The sequence below is a fragment of the Chanodichthys erythropterus genome, chromosome 8, assembly GCF_024489055.1.
Source record: "Chanodichthys erythropterus isolate Z2021 chromosome 8, ASM2448905v1, whole genome shotgun sequence".
In the NCBI taxonomy this organism is placed as follows: Eukaryota; Metazoa; Chordata; class Actinopteri; order Cypriniformes; family Xenocyprididae; genus Chanodichthys; species Chanodichthys erythropterus.
The window spans coordinates 44,476,014-44,493,304 of record NC_090228.1 but is presented as its reverse complement, the minus strand read 5'-3'; the positions used below and the strand labels follow the sequence as shown (position 1 = coordinate 44,493,304).

The following is a 17,291-nucleotide window of genomic DNA, read 5'->3' as shown; positions in this document are numbered from 1 at the left end:
GTGTTCTTCACTCTGATTTGTTCTGGTGATTGGTTTACAGTAATCTAAGCTAATCATATGAGCATCCTTAGTCTGCATTTTCACATGACATCACTGTTTTCTCCAGAGCTGATGTATACATAGATGAACTAAAGCAAGGGTCTATCACTATAAAATTACTTTAATTTAACGTCTGCAAAGTGAGAAAAAAAGGGAAAGTGTCCTAAAAACAAACCAAAGAGTGGAAAAGGGGGGAATTCATGAAAAAAATGAATGACAAGGAAAAAAATACAAGAAACTACAAAAAATCTGTCTCTTCATTCAATCCAGTCGGGGTTATTTGTCATTCATTTTCCCTTTATTTTTATCTTTTCACTTTTTTTCACTTTGCAAATGTTGAAGTGTTTTTTGTGATAGACTCTTGCTTTGGACAATTTTGTGCATGTTTTTAATTTAGTGCAATTTTATCAGCAAGCAAAATCTCCAGTCTTCCACATGCATCTTTAAAAAGATTGCGTTTAATTGTGAGTGAGAGGTGGGGGGAGCTGATTACACTGACTCGGGGTGTGTTTTAGGTACTGCCTGTCCCCTTTTGGAGCTCTATTTAAGCAGCAGTCTGACCAAACACATCTCACTTTTCCAGCTTCGACCAGACCAGCTGCTCTTGAGAAGAAGTTCAGACTGCAGTCATCCATGTAAGTACGCTTCCTCTCACAGGCTCTTGATTTAAGATGTAGCTAACAGTTTCTGAAACGGCATGAGATTATCCAACCCCATTTTCTGGCACCGCATAGGGTACAAATGGGCTAAAGGCACACCGTAAGAAAAATGTGCTCTTCACTACTCCCAAAGTGTATGATAACAGGGGGAAAAGGGGGTTTGTTTGACTGTTTAAAAATCTAAATGTATGAGGGGACCTTTTACCCCACACAGGGTAAAACCAGCATGGGGTAAAAGGCATAAAGTATTGATACAAATACTAGAAATTAGAATAATGTTTTTAATAATATCTAAGTTCATACTTAGCTAAATTTGTTCTATTTGGATTTATTCCTCGTTTGGTTTATTTTGATAATTAAAATAATTTTTGTTCAGTAAACATAGTCATTAAAATGTTCATTTTAAATATAATTTACAGAAAGAAAATTATTTACGAAATTAAGATTCTGAAAGCGTTGAATGAGATCCCATAATTATTTAATAAAGCTCTGCAGTAGTAACAAATACATACAAAATTTTATTATATGATATTAATATCTTATTTTAAGTACAGTATGATGGTTTCATCATACATATGGTAATTATCTCTAAGGTGGACACCCAACTTAATATATGACATTTACTATCTGAATATAACCATGTCCTGAAGACCAGAAATGGATGGGTCAGTTAAAAAAAGCAATCCAACATGTACAGTTGTTGTGTCTCCACAATCTGGGGTGGGAAACACTGCAAGAAAGTATATAGCTGATGCTAATTCTGATCTGTGTTTATTATTTTCAGATCAATTTCATTCCAAGATGTCCTACCCAACAACTCTAGAGCTAATTGGTGGACAAGGAGGTGGTCCATTTTCATTTACTGGTGAGAACAACGGTGCCAGTTTAGAGAAGATCGGGGTTTGGGTTGGAGGATGGCAGGTGAAGGCTGTCAGGGTTTGGCTTTCAGATGGGAGAGTTCAGACTTTTGGAGAACCAGCTGGAAATCATCAAGAGTACAAGTTCCAGCCTGGTGAGTGTTTCACCTCACTGTCCTTGTGGGGGAACGGAGCAGGAACACGTCTTGGAGCTATCAAATTCAGAACCACTCTTGGGGGAGAATTCTTTGCAAAGATGACAAGCTGGGGTTTAAAAACAGAATATCCCATTGATGTCGGCTCTGGATTTTGTTTGGGAGTTGTAGGAAGAGGTGGTGCCGACATTGACTGCATGGGATTCATGTTTCTCAATGCAGTTCAATCAGCAGTTCTCACCAATGTCAACTATCCCACTATCAACCAACTGATACCAAAGGTGGCAGTAGAAGAAATTGAATCCCTCACTTACAGGAACAGATCCTCCGTCCCTCAAAAACAACAAGTTAAAACCTCAAAGAAAATAACCCACAAATCTTCATGGTCTGTGAGTACAAGTTTGACAGCAACATTTAAAATGGAAGTGAAGGCTGGGGTTCCAAAGATTGCAGAAGTTACAGCAGGATACAGTATTAGTGTTGGACATAAAAGCACTCACAGTCACGAGGACACACATGAGAAAACTGAAACTCTGCCTACTGATGTCACTGTGCCACCAGGGAAGAAGGTGGATGTTAACATCACCATTGCAAGAGCCACTTTTGACATGCCTTACACTGGCACAGTGCAGATCACCTGCAAGAATGGCAGTGTGTTACAGTACGAAACCCAGGGCACATACAGAGGCGTCACTTACACTGATATCAAAGTGGTGACTAAGGAATCTGATCTGTAATGTTAAAAAAATTGCACATGTAACACACAAGTTTTTTGATTACTTCTAATTTTGTCAATCATGTATCAATTGTTTTACATTAAGGCCAAATTGTTTGTTCTTTTTTTTATTGGGAGGGTTGGGTGTTCAGGGAAAATATATATATATATATCTGTGTGTGTGTGTGTGTGTGTGTGTGTGTGTGTGTGTGTGTGTGTGTGTGTGTGTATAATCTCATATATATATATATATATATATATATATATATATATATATATATATATATAATATATATAGTCTCAACATAAAGAAGAAAATCTCTCTTAACATTTTTTGGTTGTGTGTTTTTTTAAGGACTTTTAATAAACTTTTATGGCATTTCCAAATCAGATATTTCTTGATTATATAACTTACCAGGAGGAGGCATCACAGGCACCATTGTTGTGGCCGCATTACAAACAGCTTAAGGAAGAAGAAAAAAGAACATATAAAAGGATGATGCAATTAAATTTTGATGTAATTACCAAACTTGAAAAATCTCGTTACTCTGAGACTAATGCAGATTATCAAAGAATGCAGCCTAACATATCACACAAACATTGAAATAAAGAATTAAAAACACACAATTCTATTCTTTGAGATGCAAGAATTGATATGAGAAAACATTAGACAGTTCAATCTAGATGTGCTTTAGTTTCACAAAGGTTATATTAGAGCCACTTCCTACCTGTTCCTCCAACAGATGCTGCTCCAGAAATTATTTCAGTGTGATTGCATACTTTAAGAAAGAACATAAAATTAGCACGTAACAGTATTAACGTCAAATGAACCTGTAAAAGACACTTTTTCCGCTTACTTGGGGAATTCCGGTTTGTGTTCTCCTGTGTTCCCATGCTGCCTAAAAAGTATTTTCCAAAAGAAGACATGCTTGCAACTTCAGCTTGTAAAGATAAAACTGACTATGCACTAGAGTGAAAGAGACTGTATTATATACCTGTAAGACATGAAACCAAAAGCAAACTACAGGTGCTGGTCATATAATTAGAATATCATCAAAAAGTTGATTTATTTCACAAATTCCATTCAAAAAGTGAAACTTGTATATTATATTCATTCATTACACACAGACTGATATATTTCAAATGTTTATTTCTTTTGAAATTTTGATGATTATAACTGACAACTAAGGAAAATCCCAAATTCAGTATCTCAGAAAATTAGAATATTACTTAAGACCAATACAAGAAAGGATTTTTAGAAATCTTGGCCAACTGAAAAGTATGAACATGAAAAGTATGAGCATGTACAGCACTCAATACTTAGTTGGGGCTCCTTTTGCCTGAATTACTGCAGCAATGCGGCGTGGCATGGAGTCGATCAGTCTGTGGCACTGCTCAGGTGTTATGAGAGCCCAGGTTGCTCTGATAGTGGCCTTCAGCTCTTCTGCATTGTTGGGTCTGGTATATCGCATCTTCCTCTTCACAATACCCCATAGATTTTCTATGGGGTTAAGGTCAGGCTAGTTTGCTGGCCAATTAAGAACAGGGATACCATGGTCCTTAAACCAGGTACTGGTAGCTTTGGCACTGTGTGCAGGTGCCAAGTCTTGTTGGAAAATGAAATCTGCATCTCCATAAATTTGGTCAGCAGCAGGAAGCATGAAGTGCTCTAAAACTTCCTGGTATACGGCTGCGTTGACCTTGGACCTCAGAAAACACAGTGGACCAACACCAGCAGATGACATGGCACCCCAAACCATCACTGACTGTGGAAACTTTACACTGGAACTCAAGCAACGTGGATTGTGTGCCTCTCCTCTCTTCCTCCAGACTCTGAGACCCTGATTTCCAAAGGAAATGCAAAATTTACTTTCATCAGACAACATAACTTTGGACCACTCAGCAGCAGTCCAGTCCTTTTTGTCTTTAGACGCTTCTGACGCTGTCTGTTGTTCAAGAGTGGCTTGACACAAGGAATGCGACAGCTGAAACCCATGTCTTGCATACGTCTGTGCGTAGTGGTTCTTGAAGCACTGACTCTAGCTGCAGTCTACTCTTTGTGAATCTCCCCCACATTTTTGAATGGGTTTTGTTTCACAATCCTCTTCCGGGTGCGGTTATCCCTATTGCTTGTACACATTTTTCTACCACATCTTTTCCTTCGCTTCGCCTCTCTATTAATGTGCTTTGACACAGAGCTCTGTGAACAATTCAATTCAATTCAAATTTATTTGTATAGCGCTTTTCATGATACATATCATTTCAAAGCAGCTTTACAGAAAATGGATGTCAACATTACAATTTAAAGAATGTAATTAGCAAATAATATACTTTATGTAATTACAATCACTGTTAGCAGTTTAACTGAAGGTAGAAGTAATGAGCTCCTGGAAAATGAATTACATTAACAATAAATTAGGATATAGAGATTGTGCAATGTGAATGTTGATCTAGATGATTGCGTCTCCTGAAGTCCTCGCAGGAGCTGGCGCCGTCTCTTCACAGGTGATGGTCATCTGAGGTCTTCTTAAGAGGCTGGATACAAGCTGAAGCTGATGTACTCTCTAGTCACCTCAGGGCGGGTGTCCCGAGGTAAAACAGAAAAGCAAAAGGAGAACAATTAGTGTAGCTGCTGTTCATAACTTTAAGCAAAGATAGTCATGTGCAGTTGATCTGATATGAGATGCGTTATGTGAATGCTTGGCTAAAGAGATGCGTCTTTAATCTAGATTTAAACTGGGTGAGAGAGTCTGAGCCCCGAACATTATCAGGAAGGCTATTCCAGATTTTAGGAGCCAAATGTGAAAACGCTCTCCCTCCTTTAGTGGACTTAGATATCCTAGGTACAACCAGAAGTCCAGAGTTTTGTGATCTTAAAGAGCGTGAAGGATTGTAGGGCGATAGAAGATTGGTTAAGTATACAGGAGCTAAACCATTTAGAGCCTTATAGGTCATTAGCAATACTTTATAATCGATACGGAACTTAATGGGTAACCAGTGTATAGATGATAAGATTGGTGTTATATGATCATATTTTCTTGACCTGGTAAGAACTCTAGCAGCTGCATTTTGTACTAATTGTAGCTTGTTTATTGAGGAAGCAGGACAACCAGCTAATAATGCATTACAGTAATCTAGTCGAGACGTCATGAAAGCATGAACTAACTTTTCTGCATCAAAATAGATAACATATTCCGTATTTTAGCAATGTTTCTGAGGTGAAAGAAGGCTGTTTTTGTAACATATGAAATATGATTTTCAAAGGACAAGTTGCCGTCTAATATAACACCCAGGTCTTTAACTGTCGAGGATGGAGTAACAGTACATCCTTCTAAATGCAGATTGTAGTCTGAGAGATTCTGTGTACAGGTTTTTGGCCCAATAAGTAATACTTCAGTCTTATCTGAATTTAATAGAAGAAAATTACTATTCATCCAATGTTTTACTTCTTTAACACACTCTGTCAGTTTGGATAATTTAGAGATTTCATCTGGTCGTGATGATATATATATAACTGAGTATAATCGGCATAGCAGTGGAAACTAATCGCATGTTTTCTTATAATATTGCCGAGTGGCAGCATGTAGATTGAAAATAGCAGAGGTCCTAACACAGATCCTTGCGGCACTCCATAGTTTACTATCGTTATCTTAGATTTTTCCCCGTTTATATAAACAAAATTGTGACGGTCTGATAGGTATGACTTAATACCTATCAGCTCTGTGAACAGCCAGCCTCTTTTGCAATGACCTTTTGTGTCTTGCCCTCCTTGTGCAAGGTGTCAATGGTCGTCTTTTGGACAACTGTCAAGTCTTCCCCATGATTGTGTAGCCAACAGAACTAGACTGAGAGACCATTTAAAGGCCTTTGCAGGTGTTTTGAGTTAATTAGCTGATTAGATTGTGGCACCAGGTGTCTTCAATATTGAACCTTTTCACAATATTCTAATTTTCTGAGATACTGAATTTGGGATTTTCCTTAATTGTCAGTTATAATCATCAAAATTAAAAGAAATAAACATTTGAAATATATCAGTCTGTGTGTAATGAATGAATGAATTTAATATACAAGTTTCACGTTTTAAATGGAATTAGTGAAATAAATCAACTTTTTGATGATATTCTAATTATATGACCAGCACCTGTACAGACAGGTCGAGTGAGAATTATAAATCCCTCCGCACCTATTTATTGAGTCACTTTCAGAAGCTCTGAAAATATGTTAATATGTTTAAAAATAGTAGTAATTTCTACTGTTTCTTCACTTCATTCATCACAATGATTCAGCCAGATGTTCTGCTCAGTGGGAATCAACAGTCACTGCAAAGATGAACTTTAGGTGCTCTTTTGAACCTGTCATTTAATTTCACTTGGCTTCAACATATTTGTTACTGACGCATCGTAATGGCTTGTGTTGTTGGCATATTGTTAAAATATGAAATTCCACCTTTATTTTTAAATTAAAACATAAGATAATAACTATAACTTGATGAGATATTAATAATGAAATAATGAATAATGAATGACTTGTGAACCATTTATTCATGAGTTATAAACATTAATAACCTGTTAAAGTGAACCTTAATGTAAAGTGAACACATGTGATCCATTTATTCATGAATTATAAACATTAAAAACCTGTTAAAGTGAATCTTAATGTAAAGTGGAAACCTGTGAACCATTTTTTGAGTTATAAACATTAATAACATGTGCATGTGAATCTTAATGTAAAGTGAACACATGTGAACCATTTATTAATGAGTTATAAACATTAATAACCTGTGAAAATGAACCTTAATGTAAAGTGAACACGCGAACCATTTATTAATGAGTTATAAACATTAATAACATGTGAAAGTGAATCTTAATGTAAAGTGAACACATGTGAATCATGTATTTATTAATTATTAATGTACACACAGAAGATAATATTTTTTCTGATGAAATATTTTATTTTTGTTGTATGTATCAGTAAACAACTTTAAACTTGAAACAAAAAAAGTTTAAACTTTTCTTTTACAGCACAAAATTATAGAGCATGACTTCTAATGAAAAGTGGCTTATGCAAGTAAACTCAAATTAAAACACTCAGAGAAACAATCAAGTATTCCAAAAAAAAAAAAAAAAAGATAATAATCATCACACCTATAAGCCAAACACATTTGATACAAGCTGAATGAAGGCACCTAAATATGTATTTGTCACGTTCCCAGTCATTCCCGGACTACATTTCCCACAATTCTCCCTGGCAATCACCTGCACTCTCTCCACCAATCACCAATTGCCACATACTGCTGCAGCACATTATCTGGACTATTTAATTCACACACACCCTCACACACTTTGTGAGGTTGTTTATTCTTGTGACAATTCTAAGCGTTATTTACCCTGTCTGTCTGCCTGTTTCTGATCCTGTCTGTTCCCCGTGTATGAATCTCTTTCGTCTGCCCTTTGGACCCTTTGGACTGTTAATTGTTTCCTGGTTTTGTGAATGATATCTGCCTGCCCTGATTCATTGCCTGTTCCTCGACTACGATTCTGCCTGCTCTCTGCCATACCTGTTTGCCAGTGTTTGACCATTGCCTGTCTTACTACGAACTCTGTTTGATAAAAGCCTGCAGATGGATCTTACCCTGAGTCCCGCCTTGTTACAGAAGACCTCGCCAACACAAGGGTCCAGTGGCTTTTCAGGAGAACATTGGCCCGATATGGACATTGCATATTCACTATTATGTATCAAGCAGGGCACATGATCAATCGAGGATTACATCACTGAATACTTGGACATTGCATATTATTCAGATCTGCCTGACTGTGCACTCATTGACTTTTTCTGTGAGGGTGTTAACCAACCACTCAAAGAACAATTAGTTAGAAATGGACCCCGTTCCTCCCTCAGTCATTTCTTGGATTATGCTTTATTGTCTGTTGGCTCTCCATTTACTGTGGGTGTCGCGGAGAAATGCAACACCATGGTGAATCATGTAATGGTTGCCGCTAAGGAGAACACTCACAAAATGGCGGCCATAACAACAACAACACAAAGTCAAGTCACAGTTGATCTTCGTGAGCAAAGTGTTGTGGCAAAAATCATCTCCGACTCTACTGCATAAGAGATAAACACGTCCAACTGTCTTTAAAGCTTTTATTTCTTGCAAGAAAGGTCAGACAGGTCATACAGAAACACAAGTAGCTGCAGAGTGTAATACCAAGAACGAAAGCTTCCTCTCACTTTTATATCTCTAACCTCCAAGGCCGAAGCCTCTGTCCTTTTACCATATTTGGAACATCCCTTAGTGGCTGTAACTTTCCACACATTGTTAACACAGACATGTTTTTAACATACATCTTGCATTTCCCCATACCATATCTTGCTATTTCTATTTCCAACATCTATGTTAACACTATGTTAAACATTACCACTTAAGCCAACATCATGCCATGTTCCGTAAGCATCATATTTCACAAGAATACAGGTAAAAAGCATATGAAAAATTTTAATTTCCACAACAATTCCCTCTTCTTATCATTCATTGATAACTAATCATTACTTCTACTTCATTTCACATCACACTCTTAAATTTGTGAAGAAAGTCAGAAAATGCTTAAGGCTTTTTCTGTGGGGATAGACCCTGTGTTTTAGCAAGCTAAATAGGATAGATAAAGAATGGGCTTTACCATGAAGTCAAATACCTCGGTCACATTTTACTATCACATTCTTCAAGGATTAACCACTAATCATCCATATTCATATTAAAGTATCTTATTCTTGTCACATTTATGCTCCTCATTTCTGATCTTCATACAAACAACAAATTCAGATACATCACCCAATCATAGAAATCCTTCATTTTACAGACATATAGCATGCAAATTTAGGTTCTATAACATCTTATCACAACAGATCCATTTTGTAGCCCATGATGTATCATTGTCCAGCCTCAGTGGTGATTTGGAATTCCTTGAGCTGATTTCACCTACATGAAAATTTTAGACAGGATACGGATAGAAATAGAAAACATAATAGAAAATAGAAAACATTGCTTTGCAATAGCTCTTCCAACCTAATTTAAAATTTTTAGGCATATTTTCTCTTCAGCCATACATTCTTTAGTTACCTTCCCCCTTTTTGATGCATTGTTCATCATCAATTGATCATAGTAGTTGGAGACATGTTTCTCTAAACAACATTTGCCATCAACACTAAACTAAAATACATATTCAATTCTGCAACCAGATTTTCTCCAGCTTTCTCTGTCTCTGAACATGCTCTGTAAAGAGTTTGAAAAATCAAGGTTATTTTCAGATGACAGATTACACACAATCTCCTGTGTCTGCTCCAGCACTTCCTAAAGAAACAGAAACTTTTTTTTTTTCATTAGTTTGGACACAAACAAAAATTCAAACCACAACACCCCAAAGATCATCTACCACCCCAACCTAACAATGGGCACCTGTGTAGATAATCACAATTCTTTCCACCTTAACTTCTCCCTTGTTTTCTGTCATAAAAGCTCAGCCTCAGCACACTCTCTGACAAACAGGACCACTTTATTCTTATGTTTAGCTCAAATTAGCAGGTACCTCAGCCAATGCTTGGTGTACTTCTGAAGCGCACTCATTTACTGTGCAATGATTTTCTTTACTCTGTTTCTCAATTGATATTACAATTCTTTCAGTCAGTCTACCCCCTCCAGTGAGGGTCAAAACTCATCTGCTTATGCCAAATAATTAAAGGACAGTAGCTCTGAATCCAACACTTCACATCCCATGGTCACAACTTATCCTTCGCCATTCCGGTCTGTTGTTTTGTCTCTGAAGACAGAGCCATCTACAAACAACACATCCTCACAGTTATCAAATGGTTTGTCTAGCAGGTCAAGTCATGGTGTACAGACTTGATCAAGGATAGTCAAACAACAATGATGTTTCTTCTCATCATCCTTTGTTCTATGAAGGTTACTGGGCTCTCTGGATAATCTTGTTTACTGCCAGTGTGTCACTGTTTCTCTGCCGTCAAGTCTACATTTTTACATTTCGCATTGTGATCACACATAGCTGACAGTGTTTAAATTCAGACCCCAAGTTGAATTTAGACAAGGGGTTTTAACCCATGGACGGCAATCTTCAATTTCACAATTCCAATTTTCCATAAATACTTAAACTTACTGATCCAGAGAGTAATTCAAATCAACATCATAAATGACAACAGTAGTCATAATTACCATTAGACAGAGCTGGATAAACAATCCACTTAAAGCTCGTCCCATGTTCTGTATCATCTTTTCATCAGATTCAATCAAAATATCTGCTTCTCCAAATTTCTCATTTCACTTAACCTATCTGTAACTCATTCAAACTAGTTAATGACATATACACTCTCTATGGATTTTCCCCAAACTAACACATACAAAACAAAGTCCAGTCACTCTCACACTCACTCACACAAGACACACATGACTATAAACTGCTCACTTTCAAAGTTGCTCTTGGTGTTAATCCTAAAAGCATATCTTTAAACTTCCCATTTGTTCTGTAGATCTTCACTTAGTTTCTTACATGATCTTTTATTCAGTCTCAAAACATCTCTGTTCATTTTAATTCTTTTTCACAAAAGTCAGCTGGGTTGTTTTGGTTCTAGTCTCATTGTTTTGTTTAAACTTTAGCAGATTGATAACAGACAGACAGAATATCCTAGCCTCTACCCCAGCCGTCTCTCTCTCTTACTGCACAAATAATCAATTCAGCAGCCTCTTAAGGTTCACAGGTAACTAATACTGGAATAAAAATTCTCATTTATCTTATGTTTTATTTTCAAAATAAAGTTGGAATTTCATCTTAAAAAACAACAAATCAGTTTTTATACACTGCTGTGGATTGGCATCATGACCTTTTTGGAGAGTATCATGGGTAAGAGAAACTTCTGGTAAGCAACATAGTAAGAAAAGTGTCAGTCATGAGATCTTATTAAGAAAAGCAAAAATAAAACACCCTTCAGTCTAATTATGATAGTCAATTTTTGCTGCATCATGAAATAAACTAGGAATCTGGTTTTGGGTTAAATAAGTGTTAATAAATACATTTATTAAGCATTTATAACACGTGAGTTTAAAACGGCTCACTATTTGGCAAGTATTGCATTAAAGTCGCCCTTTTTATTCATGCAGTTATAACTGCTTATTAATGATTTATTATTCATTTGTAAATTACTTAATACTCATTAACAAACACCTTTATAAACCCTTTACAAAGGGAACCTTAATGTAAAGTGTTACCGAAATATCAATACCAAACATGGTGTAATACATAAATATTTCTCACCAATAAACAGTCAGGTTGACCTTTTAAAAATGGATTTGTATGAAACTTGTGAAGAGGGACTCAAACCATTGTGATAAAGGAAAACATTTACATGAGGGTAACTCATGAGATCAACTTGCAACATCTGATTGGGTGAATTCAATAGATGACTTGATATGACTTCCAAGTTGCTCTTTGAAGAAATGAAGTTATTTACGGCCGGGAGGTCACTCATCACAACAACTGAGTGACTCTTGATGAATAGAAAGATACATGCTCATTGAAGTCTTACAGTTGAGTAAAAATCAATGTGTTCTTCACTCTGATTTGTTCTGGTGATTGGTTTACAGTAATCTAAGCTAATCATATGAGCATCCTTAGTCTGCATTTTCACATGACATCACTGTTTTCTCCAGAGCTGATGTATACATAGATGAACTAAAGCAAGGGTCTATCACTATAAAATTACTTTAATTTAACGTCTGCAAAGTGAGAAAAAAAGGGAAAGTGTCCTAAAAACAAACCAAAGAGTGGAAAAGGGGGGAATTCATGAAAAAAATGAATGACAAGGAAAAAAATACAAGAAACTACAAAAAATCTGTCTCTTCATTCAATCCAGTCGGGGTTATTTGTCATTCATTTTCCCTTTATTTTTATCTTTTCACTTTTTTTCACTTTGCAAATGTTGAAGTGTTTTTTGTGATAGACTCTTGCTTTGGACAATTTTGTGCATGTTTTTAATTTAGTGCAATTTTATCAGCAAGCAAAATCTCCAGTCTTCCACATGCATCTTTAAAAAGATTGCGTTTAATTGTGAGTGAGAGGTGGGGGGAGCTGATTACACTGACTCGGGGTGTGTTTTAGGTACTGCCTGTCCCCTTTTGGAGCTCTATTTAAGCAGCAGTCTGACCAAACACATCTCACTTTTCCAGCTTCGACCAGACCAGCTGCTCTCGAGAAGAAGTTCAGACTGCAGTCATCCATGTAAGTACGCTTCCTCTCACAGGCTCTTGATTTAAGATGTAGCTAACAGTTTCTGAAACGGCATGAGATTATCCAACCCCATTTTCTGGCACCGCATAGGGTACAAATGGGCTAAAGGCACGTCGTAAGAAAAATGTGCTCTTCACTACTCCCAAAGTGTATGATAACAGGGGGAAAAGGGGGTTTGTTTGACTGTTTAAAAATCTAAATGTATGAGGGGACCTTTTACCCCACACAGGGTAAAACCAGCATGTGGTAAAAGGCATAAAGTATTGATACAAATACTAGAAATTAGAATAATGTTTTTAATAATATCTAAGTTAATACTTAGCTAAATTTGTTCTATTTGGTTTTATTCCTCGTTTGGTTTATTTTGATAATTAAAATAATTTTTGTTCAGTAAACATAGTCATTAAAATGTTAATTTTAAATATAATTTACAGAAAGAAAATTATTTACGAAATTAAGATTCTGAAAGCGTTGAATGAGATCCCATAATTATTTAATAAAGCTCTGCAGTAGTAACAAATACATACAAAATTTTATTATATGATATTAATATCTTATTTTAAGTACAGTATGATGGTTTCATCATACATATGGTAATTATCTCTAAGGTGGACACCCAACTTAATATATGACATTTACTATCTGAATATAACCATGTCCTGAAGACCAGAAATGGATGGGTCAGTTAAAAAAAGCAATCCAACATGTACAGTTGTTGTGTCTCCACAATCTGGGGTGGGAAACACTGCAAGAAAGTATATAGCTGATGCTAATTCTGATCTGTGTTTATTATTTTCAGATCAATTTCATTCCAAGATGTCCTACCCAACAACTCTAGAGCTAATTGGTGGACAAGGAGGTGGTCCATTTTCATTTACTGGTGAGAACAACGGTGCCAGTTTAGAGAAGATCGGGGTTTGGGTTGGAGGATGGCAGGTGAAGGCTGTCAGGGTTTGGCTTTCAGATGGGAGAGTTCAGACTTTTGGAGAACCAGCTGGAAATCATCAAGAGTACAAGTTCCAGCCTGGTGAGTGTTTCACCTCACTGTCCTTGTGGGGGAACGGAGCAGGAACACGTCTTGGAGCTATCAAATTCAAAACCAGTCTTGGGAGAGAATTCTTTGCAAAGATGACAAGCTGGGGTTTAAAAACAGAATATCCCATTGATGTCGGCTCTGGATTTTGTTTGGGAGTTGTAGGAAGAGGTGGTGCCGACATTGATTGCATGGGATTCATGTTTCTCAATGCAGTTCAATCAGCAGTTCTCACCAATGTCAACTATCCCACTATCAACCAACTGATACCAAAGGTGGCAGTAGAAGAAATCGAATCCCTCTCTTACAAGAACAGCTCCTCCGTCCCTCAAAAACAACAAGTTGAAATCGTAAAGAAAATAACCCACAAATCTTCATGGTCTGTGAGTACAAGTTTGACAGCAACATTTAAAATGGAAGTCAAGGCTGGGGTTCCAAAGATTGCAGAAGTTACAGCAGGATACAGTATTAGTGTTGGACATGAAAGCACTCACAGTCACGAGGACACACATGAGAAAACTGAAACTCTGCCTACTGATGTCACTGTGCCACCAGGGAAGAAGTTGGATGTTAACATCACCATTGGAAGAGCCTCTTTTGACATGCCTTACACTGGCACAGTGCAGATCACCTGCAAGAATGGCAGTGTGTTACAGTACGAAACCAAGGGCACATACAGAGGCGTCACTTACACTGATATCAAAGTGGAGACTTGGGAATCTCCTCTGTAATGTTAAGACAAATTGCACATGTAACACACAAGTTTTTTGATTACTTCTAATTTTGTCAATCATGTATCAATTGTTTTACATTAAGGCCAAATTGTTTGATGTTCTTTTTTTATTGGGAGGGTTGGGTGTTCAGGGAAAATATATATAGCTATATACTGTATGTGTGTGTGTGTATATATATATATATATATATATATATATATATATATATATATATATATATATATATATATATATATAATCTGTCTCAACATTAAGAAGACAATCTGTCTTAACATTTTGTGGTGATGTGTTTTTTTAAGGACTTTTAATAAACTTTTATGGCATTTCCAAATCAGATATTTCTTGATTATATAACTTACCAGGAGGAGGCATCACAGGCACCATTGTTGTGGCCGCATTACAAACAGCTTAAGGAAGAAGAAAAAAGAACATATAAAAGGATGATGCAATTAAATTTTGATGTAATTACCAAACTTGAAAAATCTCTAGTTACTCTGAGACTAATGCAGATTATCAAAGAATGCAGCCTAACATATCACACAAACATTGAAATAAAGAATTAAAAACACACAATTCTATTCTTTGAGATGCAAGAATTGATATGAGAAAACATTAGACAGTTCAATCTAGATGTGCTTTAGTTTCACAAAGGTTATATTAGAGCCACTTCCTACCTGTTCCTCCAACAGATGCTGCTCCAGAAATTATTTCAGTGTGATTGCATACTTTAAGAAAGAACATAAAATTAGCACGTAACAGTATTAACGTCAAATGAACCTGTAAAAGACACTTTTTCCGCTTACTTGGGGAATTCCGGTTTGTGTTCTCCTGTGTTCCCATGCTGCCTAAAAAGTATTTTCCAAAAGAAGACATGCTTGCAACTTCAGCTTGTAAAGATAAAACTGACTATGCACTAGAGTGAAAGAGACTGTATTATATACCTGTAAGACATGAAACCAAAAGCAAACTACAGGTGCTGGTCATATAATTAGAATATCATCAAAAAGTTGATTTATTTCACAAATTCCATTCAAAAAGTGAAACTTGTATATTATATTCATTCATTACACACAGACTGATATATTTCAAATGTTTATTTCTTTTGAAATTTTGATGATTATAACTGACAACTAAGGAAAATCCCAAATTCAGTATCTCAGAAAATTAGAATATTACTTAAGACCAATACAAGAAAGGATTTTTAGAAATCTTGGCCAACTGAAAAGTATGAACATGAAAAGTATGAGCATGTACAGCACTCAATACTTAGTTGGGGCTCCTTTTGCCTGAATTACTGCAGCAATGCGGCGTGGCATGGAGTCGATCAGTCTGTGGCACTGCTCAGGTGTTATGAGAGCCCAGGTTGCTCTGATAGTGGCCTTCAGCTCTTCTGCATTGTTGGGTCTGGTATATCGCATCTTCCTCTTCACAATACCCCATAGATTTTCTATGGGGTTAAGGTCAGGCTAGTTTGCTGGCCAATTAAGAACAGGGATACCATGGTCCTTAAACCAGGTACTGGTAGCTTTGGCACTGTGTGCAGGTGCCAAGTCTTGTTGGAAAATGAAATCTGCATCTCCATAAATTTGGTCAGCAGCAGGAAGCATGAAGTGCTCTAAAACTTCCTGGTATACGGCTGCGTTGACCTTGGACCTCAGAAAACACAGTGGACCAACACCAGCAGATGACATGGCACCCCAAACCATCACTGACTGTGGAAACTTTACACTGGAACTCAAGCAACGTGGATTGTGTGCCTCTCCTCTCTTCCTCCAGACTCTGAGACCCTGATTTCCAAAGGAAATGCAAAATTTACTTTCATCAGACAACATAACTTTGGACCACTCAGCAGCAGTCCAGTCCTTTTTGTCTTTAGACGCTTCTGACGCTGTCTGTTGTTCAAGAGTGGCTTGACACAAGGAATGCGACAGCTGAAACCCATGTCTTGCATACGTCTGTGCGTAGTGGTTCTTGAAGCACTGACTCTAGCTGCAGTCTACTCTTTGTGAATCTCCCCCACATTTTTGAATGGGTTTTGTTTCACAATCCTCTTCCGGGTGCGGTTATCCCTATTGCTTGTACACATTTTTCTACCACATCTTTTCCTTCGCTTCGCCTCTCTATTAATGTGCTTTGACACAGAGCTCTGTGAACAATTCAATTCAATTCAAATTTATTTGTATAGCGCTTTTCACGATACATATCATTTCAAAGCAGCTTTACAGAAAATGGATGTCAACATTACAATTTAAAGAATGTAATTAGCAAATAATATACTTTATGTAATTACAATCACTGTTAGCAGTTTAACTGAAGGTAGAAGTAATGAGCTCCTGGAAAATGAATTACATTAACAATAAATTAGGATATAGAGATTGTGCAATGTGAATGTTGATCTAGATGATTGCGTCTCCTGAAGTCCTCGCAGGAGCTGGCGCCATTTCTTCACAGGTGATGGTCATCTGAGGTCTTCTTAAGAGGCTGGATACAAGCTGAAGCTGATGTACTCTCTAGTCACCTCAGGGCGGGTGTCCCGAGGTAAAACAGAAAAGCAAAAGGAGAACAATTAGTGTAGCTGCTGTTCATAACTTTAAGCAAAGATAGTCATGTGCAGTTGATCTGATATGAGATGCGTTATGTGAATGCTTGGCTAAAGAAATGCGTCTTTAATCTAGATTTAAACTGGGTGAGAGAGTCTGAGCCCCGAACATTATCAGGAAGGCTATTCCAGATTTTAGGAGCCAAATGTGAAAACGCTCTCCCTCCTTTAGTGGACTTAGATATCCTAGGTACAACCAGAAGTCCAG

At 36.9% G+C, this 17,291-nt stretch overlaps 2 protein-coding genes across 2 annotated transcripts; both read left to right on the top strand.

Annotated features, from left to right (window-relative positions):
* The first annotated feature begins 1,499 nt into the window (after positions 1-1,499).
* Positions 1,500-2,447, top strand: LOC137025033 (aerolysin-like protein). Its single transcript, XM_067393050.1, has one exon. It carries the CDS (start codon positions 1,500-1,502, stop codon positions 2,445-2,447), a length of 948 nt encoding a protein of 315 aa, XP_067249151.1.
* Positions 2,448-12,665: 10,218 nt separating this feature from the next.
* LOC137025046 (aerolysin-like protein) lies at positions 12,666-14,481 on the top strand. The gene is made up of 2 exons (XM_067393064.1): positions 12,666-12,708; positions 13,517-14,481. The coding sequence occupies exon 2, from the start codon at positions 13,534-13,536 to the stop codon at positions 14,479-14,481; it is 948 nt and encodes a 315-aa protein (XP_067249165.1). The 5' UTR covers positions 12,666-12,708; positions 13,517-13,533.
* Positions 14,482-17,291: the final 2,810 nt, after the last annotated feature.

Coding starts and splice junctions, on each gene's coding strand:
- LOC137025033 (XM_067393050.1), top strand. CDS start 1,500: ATGTCCTACCCAACAACTCTAGAGCTAATTGGTGGACAAGGAGGTGGT.
- LOC137025046 (XM_067393064.1), top strand. CDS start 13,534: ATGTCCTACCCAACAACTCTAGAGCTAATTGGTGGACAAGGAGGTGGT.